Source organism: Sciurus carolinensis, chromosome 8, assembly GCF_902686445.1.
Source record: "Sciurus carolinensis chromosome 8, mSciCar1.2, whole genome shotgun sequence".
NCBI lineage: Eukaryota > Metazoa > Chordata > Mammalia > Rodentia > Sciuridae > Sciurus > Sciurus carolinensis.
The window spans coordinates 91,678,898-91,695,827 of NC_062220.1; the positions used below are offsets into that span (position 1 = coordinate 91,678,898).

Below are 16,930 nucleotides of genomic sequence, written 5' to 3' on the forward strand. Positions count from 1 at the left end.
CGGCATGTTTGACCACAGTATGTTTATGGGACTGTGGTATCCTCCAAGTTAGTGTTGAAAATGAAAGTTATTTGCCACAGGAATGATGACTTTTATTGCTCTTTTATTCTTTGTATTCATTTAAAAGCTTTATCTTCTCTGGAGACCAGGAATTGTCCAAACTACATTCCCTTATGCTCCATCTCACTTTCCTTCTGTCTCTCACTTTTTCATTCTTTTATGATATTTGAAGCTGACAATTTGTCTATTTTTCCTGGCCTGGCTTAAATTGAGACTCATGGGAAATCAGTGTTTTTGTTCTCTTGAATGTTTCTTAAGGTTCCAGACTGAACTTTTACCTAGCTTTTACTGTAACAGGGGAAGCACAAACATTTCTAGTTTAAATAAAATCACTGGTGTTGGGAGATGAAAATATTAGTTGAACTTGACATCCTTTCTCCCAACTTCCTGCTCCCCAAATATTTTTTTGTTTTCTTTTATTGTGTGTGTACTTCTGAAAAGGATTTGAAGCAAACTGGAGATCTTTAAAATCAAGTCTCTTGGACATACCAAAACACCAGCTGCCACACATTTTTTTTTTTTTTTTTTTTCTGGTACTGGGATTGAACTCAGAGGTGCTCTACCACTGACCTACACTCCCACCCTTTTCATTTTTCATTTTGAGATCAGATCTCACTAAATTGCTGAGGGTCTTGCTAAGTTGCTGAGGCTGGCCTCAAACTTGAGATCCTCCTGCTTCAGCTTCCCAAGTTGCTGGGATTACAGGCATGCATCACCAAGTCCAATCACCCCAGCCCTTTTTATTTTTTAGTTTGGGACAGGGTCTCACTAAATTGCCAAGGTTGGCTTTGAACTTGTGATTTTTGTACATCAACCACCTCAGTCACTGAAATTGCAGGCATGTGCTACCATCCGTGGCCAAAACAACCCTTAAAAGAGACTACTGTGCTGACCTGTTTTTGGTTGGTGATGTGTCATCAAATGTATGCTTAATAGAAATAATAGGATCTTGCTGACCTGAAGGTAGCCCATCTTACCATACCGTGGTAAAAAGAAAGCATCAGGTGGCATCTGATTCTTTCCCTCCTTCCTTTCTTTTACTAGGGATTGAACTCAGGAGTACTTTACCACTAAGCTGCATCTCCAGTCCTTTTTATTTTTTAATTTTAAGGCAGGGTCTCACTAAATTCCTGAGGCCTTGAGCTTGAGTAGTACGCCACTGTGCCCAGCTGCAGGTTCCTTTATGATGGGCTTCAGTTTCTGAGTAAATGCTTACAGATGTGTGAGCCATACTGAGTATGTTCTCTTAAATAGTCTTTTCCAATTATGTACAATTGTGTACTTCATAACACGCCTTTGCTACACATCTAACTTACTTACAGAAGTTTAATGGTTGCCGTGAGGATAAAAAAGATGTGATTCTTTATGTTTCATGGATTTATATAATCTAATTTAGTTCTTTAACTCAATGAAGCTTTACTTAATCTGTACTGAGCTCACTGAACATCTTTAGATTGCTGAGTAGTGATCTAAAATGACACTGAAAACTGTCATCAAGATCTTGAATTTCTTTTTTTGACTTTTGGTTTCCTGGAGAGTTCTTTTGTATAAATCAAATTTTCTTATTTAAATAAGACCCATAGAATAAATGTTCTAAATATGTATTTACTTTCTAATTGAAACTTTTTATTAACTTCAGCTTAATGTAGACTAATCATATATACTTAGAATATTCAGTCTATATAATGAGGGCCAAAATCTGTGTAATTTTTTTCTTTCAGAAATGTAAGTAATTTTTTTTGGGGGGGGATGCAAAATACTTTTTATTAAATTGACATATAGTAATCGTATATATTTTATAGAGTCCATATGATATTTCAGTACATGCATATAATATGTAATGATCAGTTTAGTGTAATTGGCATAACTGTCACCTCAGACACATATCAAAATTTCCCATTAATTATGGTCAATCACAGTTATCCTACTGTGCTATATAGAACATTAGAAGTTACTTCTCTTATCCAACTGCATCCCTGTTCCTATTAACCATCATCTGTCCATATATCCATCTCCCACACCCTTACCAGGATCTGGTAACTACTATTCTGTCCCTCCTTTTCTGAGATAACTTTTAGTTTCTAATATAAGTGAGAACATGCAGTATTTAGCTTTCTGTGCCTGACTTATTTCACCTTCAAGAATACCCTCTGGTTCCATCCATGCTGCTGCAAATAACAGGATTTCATTCTTAGTAATTTTTAATATTGTATCATTGATGATTTTCTAGGAAAAACACAAATCCTATTTTCATCTCATGCCAGGTGTGTTTAAATATTAACTGCTGAATCCAGTATTTACTGGTGTGAATTCCTTTTTTTTTTTTTTTTTTTTTTTTTAGTTGTAGATGGATGTAATACCTTTACTTTATTTATTTTTATGTGATACTGAGGATCAAACCTAGTGCCTCACCAGTGCTAGGCAAGCACTCTACCAGTGAGCCACAACCCCAACCTCCTGGTATGAATTCTTAATGTTCCTGCCTTTCTTTCTTTTCTTTTTCATTTTTCTATTTTTAAAGAAACAAGATCTCACTTTATTTCCCAGGCTGGCCTGGAACTCCTGGGCTCAGGCAGTCTTCCTGCCTTAACCTCCTGAGTACTTGGGACTCTGGGTGTAGGCCACTGTGCCTGGCTTGCAGTGGCATTGGGAAATTGTTATTGACCATATCCATGGACATTGTGATCTTTACTGGGGGAGGACCAAATTTCATGAATGTTTTTATGTGGTGGATAGCCAGGCTATATCATGCTTGGCTCTAAACACCTGGGTTGATTGCATATCCTTTGCCAGTTATGTGATTTAGGGGAAATTTATTGAATTTTTTTGAACTTAAGGTGCCTCCATTTTAAAATAGGAAAAAAATATTCTTATAACCTAAATGTATGTTGGTAAGCCCTTTGAGACAAAAAAATCCCAAAACAAATAGATGCACATATTGATATATTTAGATTATTTTAACGATTGAATATTACTCTTGTTTGCTTTTTGGTAGTTTAAAAATTTCTTTAATTTTTGCATATCGAATGAATAAATGACAAAGATGTTTCTTCATTTTTTTTTTTTAACTGAGGATTGAACCCCTAGGGGCACTTTACTACTGAGCTACACCCCAACCCTTTTTAAATTTTATTTTGAGACAGGGGTCTAATAACTCAGGTTGGCCTTGAATTTGAATCCTCCTGCCTTGGCCTTGCTGGGACTACAGGCAGGTGCCACTGTGCCAGGCTCAAAGATGCTTCCTTATTACAGAAAAAGTTGCTTTGGTACTGGGGATTGAACCCAGGGGCACTTAACCACTGACCCATAACCCCAGCCCTATTTTGTATTTTATTTAGAGACAGAGTCTCACTGAGTCACTTAGTGCGGAGGCTGGCTTTGAACTTGAGATCCTCCTGCCTCAGCCTCCCGAGCTATTGGGATTACAGGCATGAGCCACCTTGCCCAGCAGAAAAGTTGCTTTTTGAATCCTTTTTGTTTATAATACCTCTTTTAATCCTAATGCTCTTGCTTGATCACTGGTCAGTAGCTCTAACTGTAAGCCTACCACCACAGAAAAATTATGGATAAAGAATCTTTTCTTTTTCTTTTTGTATTGGGGATTGAACCTAGGAGTGCTTAACCACTGTTCTGCAGCCCCAGCCCTTTTTATTTTTTTATTTTGAGACAGGGTCTCATTAAGTTGCTGAGGCTAGCCCTGTGTTGGGTAAAGAATCTTTTCTGGACTGGCACGTGGTGCATTCTTGTAATCCCAACAATTCCAGAGACTGAGGCGGAGGATTGCAAGTTTAAGCAATTTAGCAAGACCCTTTATCAAAATAAAAAAAATAAAAAGGACTGGGATATGGCTCAATGGTTAAGCATCTCTGGGTTCAATCCCTGGTACCCCTCCCACCCAAAAAACCCCCAATAACAACAAACAAAACCTTTTCTCTTCTGGAAAGAATTAGAGGATGATAGTAGTACATATGATCTACATAATAGTATGATGTAATGAACAATCAAGTTGATATCAAGTAGCTTAAACAATGAGTTTGATAGTACATATGATCTATTAAATGCAGAGAAAGGATTTTTCTTTGTTTTGAAGGTTATTTTTGGCAGAGTTCAATTAGAACGCATTACTTGCTGAGGGTAACTTAGAGAATCTCTGCATTATCTTAGTATATAATGCATTAGGGGATCGAGTATTTTGAGAGTCATGGTGGACAAATGCATTGCTTTAAAGTGTTGGAGATTTTTAGCCTTAGACACTTCAAGTCATTTTTTTGCTCATTTATTATTTATAAATGCAGGTACTTCATTTATTTGAGAACTGAAATTAGAAGATTTTGTTGTTATTTAAATAGTTACACTTTACTCAGGAATGTCTAATAGAAATAGATAATAAAATGTTCCCCAAAGTAGTATTTCATCTAATGTTGTTATCTAGCCAGATTTAACTGGTTTTAACTGTGCTGTTATCATTATGCTAATTGTTCATAATGTTTCAGTGCTTTTTCATTTTAATTTTTACTGAAATTAAATCACTTGGTATAGAGAATGAGAAGAAATTAATGTCTTTTAACAAAAACAAATATAAAGTAATCCTTTAATTTTTTCTCCTTAGGAACCTTGGGTAATGTGGAACATGGGAACCAATATCAGCTTAAATTAATGTATGAACATAATCTTCAGAGAACAGCCTGCAATATGACTTATGGATCATTTGGTGGGGTAAAAGGTGATTTGCTTTTAATGATAAGTATGTTATTTCAAATGATAGATTTAGAATATTTGGTCATATGAAAATGAGGGATTTTGTGATTTGAATCTTAGAGCAAGTTAAAATAGGATATTTTATTGAAAAATTTGTATCTAAATATTCAAACCAATAAAAAAGGAAACTTTAAGCAACAGATATGTTGAATTTTCATATAACCAGCAGTGTTTGTACACGGTCTACAGAGACATTTCTAAATAGCTTTTCTATAGATTTTGTTTTGTATATAGAAGCTGACTGAAATTGAATTTTTTTTTGATGCTGGAACTGTGTGCCTGGCTCTTTGAGGAGGTTAAAGGGTTGACCCTCTTATTGACAGGCAGTACTTCAGTACTTGCTGTACCTACTACAGGCATGGAGAAACTACAAACTCTTCTCTCCATCCTACTCATCTCCAGAGCTACTGCATGGAATTCTTATGGGTTTTTTTTTTTCACAAGAGCAACTGTAAGAGTGGACAAGTGGGGACTGAAATATAGACTTGATCCTGCTCATCAAATCATGCTTTCTGACTTGAAGTAAATCTACCCTAGAGGAATCTACCTCACCTTTTCAAAATTTCATAAAGGCAACATTTTCCCCAAGTAAAGTTGTCCTTTTGGTATACTTGGGCCTTGGGAGATTTATTCCCCTCACACCTGTAGATACCATAATATCTATGTAAAATGGGATAAGTGGGCTATAGTGGTGTGCCTGTGTAATCCCAATGACTCAGGAGGCTGAGGCAGGAGGATTGCAAGTTTGAGGCCAGCCTCAGCAACTTAGCGATATAAGTAAGGAGGGCTGGGGATGTAGCTCAGTGGTTGAGTGCTCCTGGGTTAAATCCATAGTACCAACAAAAAGGGGGATAGTGTTTGCATATAACCTACACGTATCCTCTGTATACTTTGAAACATTTCTAGATTACTTATAATACCTAGTACAATGTAAGTGCTATATAAATAATTGTTAGACTGTATTGTTTAGGGAATAATGACCAGAATAAAAGAGTCTATGCATGTTTAGTACAGAGCAATTTAAAAAAAATTTCTGTGCTGGGTATGGGACCCAGGACCTCCTGCATGCCAGGCAAATGCTCTACCACTAAACCACATCCCAGCCCTTTCAATGCAAGGTTGGTTGACTACACTGATGCAGAATGTTCTTACGTGGAAGGCTGACTGCACTGTCTGGGAAGGATGAGTTCTTCCAAACTTAACATTTTTGTTTCTAATTAGCAAAAGGGCTCTCTTCATTTTGTGTACTAGACCCAAACTTCTGGAATCACCAGGGCATGGTGCTTGTGTACACTGTTGCTGTTTGAGTGTGTGTGTGAATCTTTTTTTTTTTTTTTTTTTTTTGGGTGCTGGGGATTGAACCCAGGGCCTTGTGCTTACAAGGCAAGCACTCTACTGACTAAGCTATCTCCCCAGCCCCATGTGTGTGAATCTTATTAACAGCCAAATTTCTCTCATTGTGCCATAACATAGAAGAAGAGCTGGTGGTGCTGTGTTGAGCACAGAAGTCCTGTGGTGACACTTACCCATGTTATTTTGTAACTTTGGTTGTGTAAGAATACACACACACACGCACAGACACACTTGTGCCACCTGTAGAACATATGATTAGGAATTTTATAGTATTTTAGCTCTTTTTGAATTTATGTTTTTGTGAGTTTATTATTTAACTTACATTACAGTGGTTAGTTATATTAGATTTTTTTTTAATCTAATAGAAAATGACTATTTTGGAAGTATCCTTCATTTGTGTGAACTCTTGTTTTTTTATACATAGAGATAAAGGCAGGGAGGGCATAGATAAGTTTGGGCTTACCAATTTACCAAGCATAGATTTTTGTTTTTACACTGCTGGGGATTGATTCCAGGGGTGCTTTACCTCTGAGCCACGTCCCCAGTTCTTTTTATTTTTTGTGTTGAAACAGGATCTCACTGTGTTGCCCAACTTGGCCTCCAACTTTAAATCCTCTTGTCTCAGCCTCTTGAGTTGCTAGGATTACAGGCATGTGCCACCACACCTGGCACAATCATAGGTATTTTTGGTGGTAAGGTGTAGATAAGAGTTTTCTGTCACCTAAAGTGATGTGAAACAACAATTGGTTAGATTGCAGAACTGCTTAACTTGAGTAATGGGAATGTTTGCATTATTTGAGGAGTATAGGAAATGTTTAGAGTTAGATGAAGGGAAGAGAGAAAGATTCAGATGAGAAACAAATTTCTGTTAGTATAGTACCTCCTCCCACCTTCAGCTTTTAGAATTGATTTTCACTGTTTTTTTTTTTTTTTAAGAAGTCTGACACCACTGGGGAACATACATTTCCCATTGCTATTTTGAACTTGTTTTCCCCCATCAAATGCCCAAAAGCCAATTGCTAAATTCTGTATACCTGGGTTCCAAAAAAATTATGATTAGAGAAAAAAAGTAGGCTTAAAAGTAGTTTTTTTGTTTTTTTTTTTTAATTGTATCACAACGTTTGTTTGTTTGTTGTTTTTGAGTACTGGGAATTGAACATAGCACTCTTTATCACTGAGCTATATCCCCCAAGCCCTTTTAATTTTTATTTTGAAGCTGGGTCTCCCTAAGTTACTTAAGGCCTCACTAAATTGATGAGGCTGGCCTCAAACTTGTGATCTGCCTGCCTTAGATTCCTGAGTTGCTGGGATTACAGGCGTGAGCCACCATGCCTGACTCGGACAATTCTTTAGATCATATGTCAAATGTTATTTTATATAGATCATAGTATACTTTTTATTTTATTATCGGATCACATGAACCCAATTAAAATAAAGATTCTTCTTGCTTTTGTGTAACATTTTTGCTGGATTTCATAATAGACTTCCAAATAAAGTAATGGAGTTCAGGAAATACTATCCTAAAATATGGGACCTTGGGGCTGGGGGTATGGGTCTGTGGTAGAGCATGTGCTTAGCACGTATGAGGCCCTGGGTTTAATTTCCAGCACCAAAAAGAAAAAAGAAAGAAGAAAAAAAAAAAAAAAAAAAGAAAGAAAGAAAAGGAAGACTTTGACAATTTGGAGATTTTTGTTTGTTTGTGGTACTAGGGATTGAACCCAGAGCCTTGTGCATAGGAGTCAAGCACTCTACCAACTGAGCTATATCCTGACCTTTGACAATTTGAAGAACACCACAGTAGCAGGTAGATCTTCCCTCTACCCTTCTCCCCCGAAGCAAATCATTAGACTCATGGGAGAGGTGTGCTTCCTATACCCAAAGGGGAGGAGAATCCTTGTTTCTGAAGGTGAAAGTTCACAGAGAAGAACCTGAACAAGCAGGCCTTGCCAAGTTTCCTGTTTATTATCGTTAGATCATACCCCCTTGGCTCTATCATATTTTCCCATAACTATCCATTTCTGGATGAAACCTAGTGTAAAAGGACATAAATTGTCCTTAAATTGGCATAATTGACCATAAATTGTTTCTTCATTTCTTATAAAGACTTTGGTGCCAGGTAAAATGTTTTATTAAATAATGTAATGTTGTGTGCCTTTCTCCTGTGACTCTGTCTCTTATTAAAGGAACCTCAGCTATGAACCTAGAATGAGTGAGAAAAAGATATTTTCCTCCCCTAAAAATGATAATTGCTACTAGTTTTGAAAAGAATGGATAACTTTGTGTTTCTATGATACTCTTCTTCTCTTCACTCTTAAAACTGTGCCTTACATTTAAAAAATATCTTTTGAAAACAAGAGGCAATTTTGACACGTTTTACTTCTCAGTCATTAAGAAGGAAACCATTTTATGATTTGACACTATAATCTGCATAGCAGAAGGAATCATTCTATTGCATAGATTTGAAACAATTATATCTACAAGAAAATATAGAAATGTCATGGGATGGTCAATTGGTAAAAATTAGCCATATTGGGGGGTTGATGGCAAGAATTGGGAGTTAACTGCTGATGGGTGCAATGCTTTCAGAATGATGAAAATGTTCTAAAATTAGATCATAGCAGCCTGGTGTGGTGGCTTACACCTAAAATCTCAGTGACTTAGGAGGCTGTGACAGGAGGATTTTATGTTCAAGGCCAGCTTGGGCAACTTGTTGATCCTGTCTAAAAATTAAAAATAAGGGGCTTGGGATGTAGTGGAGTAGTAGATTGCCTCTGAGTTAGATACCCAGTAACATACACACACATTTATACACACACAAGTGTGTTGCACATCTCTGTAAATACATTAAGGACTATTAAGTTGTTTACTTTATAAGTGTGAACTTTATAGTATATAAATGGTATCTCAATAAAGTTAATAAAAAATTACCCATAGAATAAAATCTAATGCCAGAGAGGTGAGTCATTTGTTGCTCATGGTCATATAAAATGATACAATATTCTTACAAAGCAAGTTGATTATTAACCATGAAAATGTTCTTGATGCTGTAACATAAGTCACAGGAATATGTAAGGGAATGTATATTAGGAAATGATCCAGAATATCCAAATGATCCAAAATGTGGTAGTCACATAAAGTTGTCATTTATTTTTGTCCTCTTCCTTCTTTCCCTTCCTTCTTTCTGTGTATACATAGAATTTTTTGTAGTAAGGAGAAATTAGAGGTGATCTAACTGGATAATAGAGGAGAATGCTACATAAGTTTTGATGCACTGATTCAGTGGATTATTATGAAGCTAGTAAGATTGTTTCATTATTGAAATGAACATCTTTGTTCATAAACTTTGTCTGCAACTCTGATTATTTCCTTAGGATGAAATGTAGAAGTTATTAAGTCAGATGATTATAAAATGACTTAATGAGAAAATAGCTATTTATGTGCTTATATGAATATACCATAGTAAATCCCACTTTTATGTATTTCTATAAAGCACCAATTAAAAAATAAATAGATGGAAGATCAGTTGAGTAGATGAAGGGGATGGGAGAAGGAGGCAGGGAGGGAAAGAGGAAGCACTAGGGACTGAAATGGAGGAAATTATATTCCATGTATGTAGATTATGTCCAAATGAACCCCACTATCATGTATAACTATAATACACTTAAAAAATAAAACTTAAATACTATATAAATAAATGGTAAATAGTGTAGAATTTGGGAAGAAGAAATAAAAAATCACCTCCAAATTATGCACATTTCAAAAGTTTCATTTTCTAAACTTAATGTCTCTAGTGTTTAATTTATACCTTTCCAGGAGAGAGTGGGTCATTCTTTTAATTTGAAAAATTCCTGAGTGTTAATCTGGGCATAAAAAAGGGAAACTTAGGGCTTCGAAAAAGGAATTAAACAAAAACAAAACCCAGCACTACTCAGGAGACTGAGGCAGGAGGGTTGCAAGTGAGGCTCTCATGGGCAACTTAGTGAGACCCATCCTCTCAAAGGGCTGGGGATGTAGCTCAGAAGTAGAACACTCTTGGGTTTGCTCCCCAGTACCACACAACCAAACCAAACCCCCTCCAGGTTTTGGTTTTTAAACAAATATTGTTTAACAATATTTTAAACAAAATGTTTTCAAACAAGGGAAGGCTGTGGGAGAAGAGACCAGTTGTGTACATGCCTCAGAATTAGTTACCACTAGATGGCAGTCCTCTACAACTTTACTGTCTGAGTAAGATACGGTGAGAAATCATTAATGGAGGAATTTCTTTTTAATGGAGGAATTTTGATCTCAAATTAGCTCTTTGCTTTTTTTTTTTTTTTTAAAGAATTTCAGCTTTTTATAAAAAGTTTATTTAGTTTTGTATGTGGTCCTGAGAATTGAACCCAGCGCCTCATGCATGCTAGGCAAGTGCTCCACCACAGTCACAATCCCAGCCCCTGCCTTTTATTAAAAATAAATGTAGGGCTGAAGTTGTGGCTCAGTGGTAGATCACTTGCTTAGCATGTGTGAGGCACTGGGTTCGATTCTCAGCACTGCATATAAATAAAAGGATAAAATAAGGGTCCATCAACAACTAAAATGTGTATATATATGTATATGTGTGTGTGTATGTGTGTGTGTATGTGTGTGTGTGTGTATGTATATAAAACTTCAAGTTGCAGAAAAATAATAGTATTTTTAAAAAAATATTCACTATAATTGGTAACATAGAATATGCTTTCTAGGGGCTGGGTATATAGCTCAGTTGGTAGAGTGCTTGCCTTGCAAGCACAAAGCCCTGGGTTCGATCCCCAGCACCGCCAAAAAAAAAAAAAGAATATGCTTTCTAGCTGTGCTTCTCAAACTTTAGTTTGCATTTGAATAGCAAGGAGATCATGATAAAAATCAGGTTCTGACTCTAAGTCTGTAATTGGACTGGAGATTCTGGATTTCTGACAGTATTTCAGGTGATGCCAAGTTGCAGATATCTAGAGGCATGCTGTAACCCTGCACCTGCCAAATGCTTACTCTGTGCCAGGCAGTCTTCTAAGCTCTTTTTTTTTTTTTTTAAATATATTTCTTAGGTGTTGATAGACCTTTATTTTTATTCATTTATTTTGTTTGTGGTGCTGGGAATCGAATCCAGTGCCCCACATATGCTAGGCAAGTGCTCTACCACTGAGTCACAACCCCAGACCCCTTCTAAGCTCTTTACACATTAAAAACTTTGTCTAAAATATATGTAGTGAATAGTGAAGGATCATAACCCAGGATGTATGCATGTAGAAGCTTGCGGCTTAAACCAAACTAAACTGCCTCCCATATCTGGTCTGTGAGTGAATTTTTCTCCTTTTCAATTCAGAAAAAAAGCTCTTCTTTCAGAAAGGTGATAGCTGGGTATGGTGGCATGTATCTTTAATTCCGTCTATTCAGGAGGTTGAGGCAGGAAGATTGAACATTCAAGCCGCCTAGCCTCAGCAATATGGTGAGACCCTGTCTCAAATAAAAGGCATGGGTTGTAGTTCAGTAGTAGAATGTTTGCCTAGGATGCAGGAAGCCCTGGGTTCAATCCCCAGTGTGGGGGAGGGAGGTGAGGGTAGGGTGGGTTGGGGAGTTTTGTTTGCTTTAAGTTAAGTGTATAACTTTGATTCTTCATAGATTATGGGGAACTATGTTGAGTAATTTCTGGGTCATATATTTGATTTTTCAGTTTCAGTTTCTGGTTGGTGCTTTGGTTTGTAAGGAAAGTCCAAAAGTAAAGCTCAAAGGAAGCACAATATTTTTATCTATCTATCTATCTATCTATCTATCTTTTTTTTTTTTTAAGAAGGGAATGTGTTTTGAAATTAAAATTTTTTTTGGTACTGGGGATTTAACCCAGGGGTGCTTTATTACTGAGTCTTCCCCACCCACCAGTTCTTTTTATTGTTTATTTTGAGACAGGGTCTCACTAAATTGCTTAAAGCCTGGCTAAGTTGGTGAGACTGAACTTGAACTTGGGATCAAGTTCCTGCCTCAACCTCTCAAGTTGCTGGGATTACAGATGTGTGCTACCATACCTGGGATTTTTTTTTTTTTTTTTGACAGGATCCCACTGAGTTCTTAGGGCCTCACTAAGTTGGTGAGGCTGGGCTCAAACTTGAATCCTCCTGCCTCAGGCTCCCACTGCCTAGGATTATAGGCATGCACCACTGCTCCTGGCTAATATTTGTGTTTTTTAAAGTTTAACTCTAAGATGCTTTTTTGAAGGCACATGGACCTGGGTTTTATAAAAATCTTAGTCTGTCTTTGATTTTGTTTTGTTTTTTGGTAGTACTAGGGATTGAACCCAGGGGTGTTTAATCATTGAGACACATCCCCAGCCTGTTTTTAATTTTTTTTTTTATTTTGAGACAGGGTATTGCTAAGTTGCTTAGGGCTTCACTAAATTGCTGAGGCTGAACTTGAACCTACAATCCTTCTGCCTCAGCCTCTGGAGCACCTGGGATCATAGACATGCACCACAACACCCAGCTATTTTTTATTTTGAGATAATCTCCCTAAATTACTGAGGCTGATCTCAAATTTGTGATCCACTTGCTTCAGTCTCTTGAGTCACTGGGTGTGCGCCACCAGACCTGGCTCTAAATTAGTTTTGAAGGTAGATTTGATTTAGAAATATGTTAATAAAATTGATGGGATTTATTTGACTTGATACTTTGAATTCCTTTTTTTCCCCCTTTTTATTTTTTATTTTTATTTTGAAACAGGGTCTCATTAAGTTGCTGAGGCTGATCTTAAACTTGTTATACCCTGTTTTGACTTCCTGAGTTGCTGGGATTACAGGCATGCACGACCATGCCTACTTCTAAATTCCCAAAAGGTGGATTTGAATTGATTTAAAATGTGTTAATAAAATTGTTGGGATTTATTTGGTCTGATAATTTGAACTCTCTCTCTCTCTCTTTTTTTCTGTACCAGGGACTGAACCCAGAGGTGCTTTGCCACTGAACTGCATCCCCAACCTTTTTCAATTTTTATCTTGAAACAGGGTCTTACTAAGTTGCCTAGGGTCCCTGTAAGTTGCTGAGGCTGACTTTGAACTTGCCATCCTCCTGTCTCAGCCTCTCAAACTACTGGTGTTATAGGTGTGTGTCACCATGCCTGGCTTGAACTCTATTTGTTTTTGAAGAAAGGAGCAGAATGATATTTCATCCAGTTGCCTTTTCTTTTGTTTTATTGGGTTACTATAACTTCTAATGGTTGTAAAACATGGTATTTTACCTGATTAAGATAAACTTGTCATTTCAAAATAGCAGGTAGACAAGAATAGCATTAATATTGACTGACAGACGGCCACTGATGAAGTAAAGATAAATATCATGTTAGGTCAACTGCATTAACTTAGCTTAGTAGAATAAGATGCTTTATATTTTCTATGTGATGTATCTGGCTACTGTCAAGATATTTGAGTTATTTGAGTAAAGTTATCTTTACTCATCATTTGTCTTGGATATACTGTTATATCCTTATTTACCCAAAATTTGCCCTCTAGAACTGTGATAAATGACAAATGATAAATGATAAATTGATAAACCTCATAATGTATAGGAATCTTTCAAGTGTGTAACAGGGACACTGAAAAGATATTATTGATTTGTTAGAGGTGTGTGGAGCTTTTTAGAGATTGAACTAAGACTTGTGTATTAGTCCATCCTTATATCATCTCTCTCCATCCCTTCAACCAACCAGTGCATATTTACTGAGAATCTTCTGAGAGACCAGGCACTGTACTAGATTGAGTAGAAAGATAAATAAGATTGTGTATGGTTTCAAGCAGCTCACAATCTAGAGGTTGATAAATAATAATGAACTGTAGTGTATTGCAGTCAGTCACAGTAAAGGAGAATATTTGCAAAGTGTTGCTGGAGCCCTGAGGATACAGCTGTTCCCTGTAGGTGATGTGAATGGTGTTTGTGTGAATTGAATTTGGGTGAGGAATGCACTGTTACCTTTTTACATTTTTTTTGGTACTGGGGATTAAACTCGGGGGCACTCAACCACTGAGCTACATCCCCAACCCAATTTTCTATTTTATTTAGAGATAGAGTCTCACCGAGTTGCTTTGTGCCTTACTGTTGCTGAGGCTGACTTTGAACTTGAGATCCTCTTGCCTCAGCCTCCTGAGCTGCTGGGATTACAGGCGTGTGCCACCATGCCTGGCTCTGTTATTTATTTATTTTTTTTATGCCACCACTTCCTTTTCATCCACTTTAATCCAGAGGTTAGTAATCTCATTTTCTGATTAATGATCAACTTCGTGGTTTTTAGTACCAAACTTTCATTTTCTAAATTTATAATCCTTTTGGGATAATTTATTCCTCTTGAGAAGACTATTATTTAGACCTTAGAACCCTTTTAAAAAATTATTTTGCTGAAAAGCAACTCTGAGCCTGTGGAGTAGACAGTATGAGCAAAGCTCACCATGCTGAGCTGAAAAAATTTATGGACATGAAGTTGTCATTGAAATTAAATGGTGGCAGATATGTCCAAGGAACATTGCAGGGATTTGACCCCTTTATGAATCTTGTGATAGACTAATGTGTGGAGATGGCAACTAGTGGGCAACAGAACAATATTGGAATGGTGGTAATACGAGGAAAAGTATCATCATGTTAGAAGCCTTGGAATGAGTATAAATAATGACTATTCAGCAGAGAAATCTGTGTCCCCTTTCCAGAGGGCCTGTTTAACTATGACATAAAAATCGGGACATGTACATTTTCACATTAAACTTCTTGTTAAATGAAATTTTTAATAACAAAAAAATTACTTTGCTTTAAATAAAACCTTATGGTGGACACTGGTGGCACACGCATGTAATCCCAGTGGCTTGGGAGGCTGAGTCAGGAGAATCACATGTTCAAAGTTGCCCTCAGCAATTTAGGGGGGGCATCAGTAACTTAGTGGGACCCTGTCTCAAAAAATGAAAAAGGCTGGGGATGTGGCTCAGTGGTTAAGTGCCCTGGGTTCAATCCCTGGTACTCTCTCAACCTCCAAACAAACACACACAGAAACAAACCTTGCTATTTTCAGACTACTAAATTGGTTTACCTATAGCTTAAAGCCCACTATAAGGCAAAATTATCTTCTTTAACTATTAACTGATCTTTAGTGGAGAAGGATATAGTACTCTTCAAGAGTACTATGATATGACTCTGTTGAGATTGAAAAAATTAAGGGGAATGATAGGAAGAGGAATTAACACAGAGATTAAGAGATTCAAATGGGATATACATCGTGGTCCTTCCTTGTAATCTTAGTGACTCAGGAGGCAAGGCAGAAGGATCACAAGTTTGAGGCCATCCTAGGCAATTTAGCAAGACCCTGTCCCAAAAAAACAAAAAGGCCTGGGGATGTAGATCAGAGGGAAATTGCCCCTGAATTCAATACTACCCAGTTCTGCAAAAAAAAAAAAAAAAAAAAAAAAAAGGCAGGGGTGGAAGGCGGGTGGGGTTGTGGCTCAGTGGTAGAGTGCTTGTTTAGCATACTTGACCTGGGATTGATTGCCAATAGAATGTGCTGTCATATAAGGGGAGGAGGTCACAGGAGTAAAAAATGTCACAGGTTAAGTACCTGGAGCATTGAAAAGAAAACCCTGGATTTAGCCATTTTTAAGTCATTGATGATCACAGGAACAGTTTTTTTTTTAAATTGGTATCAGGGATTGAACTCAGGGCACTTGACTACTGACACATTCCCAGCCCTGTTTTGTAGTTTAGTTAGAGCCAGGGTCTCACTGAGTTGCTTAGTGCCTCTCTTTTGCTGAGGCTGGCTTTGAACTTGCAATCTTCCTGCCTCAGCCTCCTGAGCTGCTGGGATTGTAGTCATGCACCACTGTGCCCAGCTACAGGAACAGTTTTAACAGAAGGGGAGGAATGTTGGTCAAGTTGCTCAGAATGAGGAATCCTTAGAGATGAAACAGAAATCCTGAAGGAAGGCTGATATGTAAAGAAATTTGGTCTTGAAGGGAAGGGGAAATTAAGGCCATAACTGCTGGAGAAAAGACTTTGTAAGGCGGGAGAAATCTTTGAAGACGCAGGATGAAATCTTTATCTGATGAACAAAATGTTTTCCATATTTTTTTGCTGAAAAATTAATTTGTGTACATTTTTATTTTACAAATTATGTTATTTGGATTATGATGTGCCTATTTTGTTCCTTAGAATTTTATTTCTTATCACATAATTTGTACTGTGTAGTCATATTGAATCACTGTCTACTTCTCATAATGAATTTGTGGTTTATGGAAAAAATTCTTTAAGATTATCACCACTATCTACTTCTTTGTTCTATTTTCAAAAATTAATTTTCTTGATTATAAGCTTTGTTTTATGTGAGGCTATTTACATTTTGAGCTTTCTTGGTAAACACATAACTCAAAGACCTAAAGGAATGTTAGTATAAAAAAATCAGTCTTGGACGTAGTGGCGCACTCCTATAGTCTCAGTGACTTGGGAGACTGAGGGAGGAGGATCACAAGTTGGAGACTAGCTTCCACAAGTTATTGGGACAATGTCTCAAAAAACAAAACAAAATAAAACAAAACAAGGGCCAGGGATGTAGCTTAGTGGTGAAGCACCTCTGTGTTCAAATTGCCAGTGACTGAAAGAGATACACACACACACACACACACACACACACAGAATCAGAAACTCTCAAGTTCTGCAATGACCACAATTTTACTTTTCTGGGTGGATTTGGGTTTGCTTCTGTTCTCTTTCCAGCCTTGCCTTTGGTA

General features: G+C 37.0%; 1 protein-coding gene and 1 pseudogene across 1 annotated transcript in view; both read left to right on the top strand.

Moving 5' to 3' along the window:
• Bbs9 (Bardet-Biedl syndrome 9) overlaps positions 1–16,930 on the top strand; it is a 441,935-nt gene that overhangs the window by 26,549 nt on the left and 398,456 nt on the right. The window contains 1 exon segment of the mRNA XM_047562524.1: positions 4,670–4,783. Within this exon segment, the coding sequence (XP_047418480.1) occupies positions 4,670–4,783 (114 nt within the window).
• LOC124991758 (small nuclear ribonucleoprotein G-like) lies at positions 14,566–14,822 on the top strand (annotated as a pseudogene).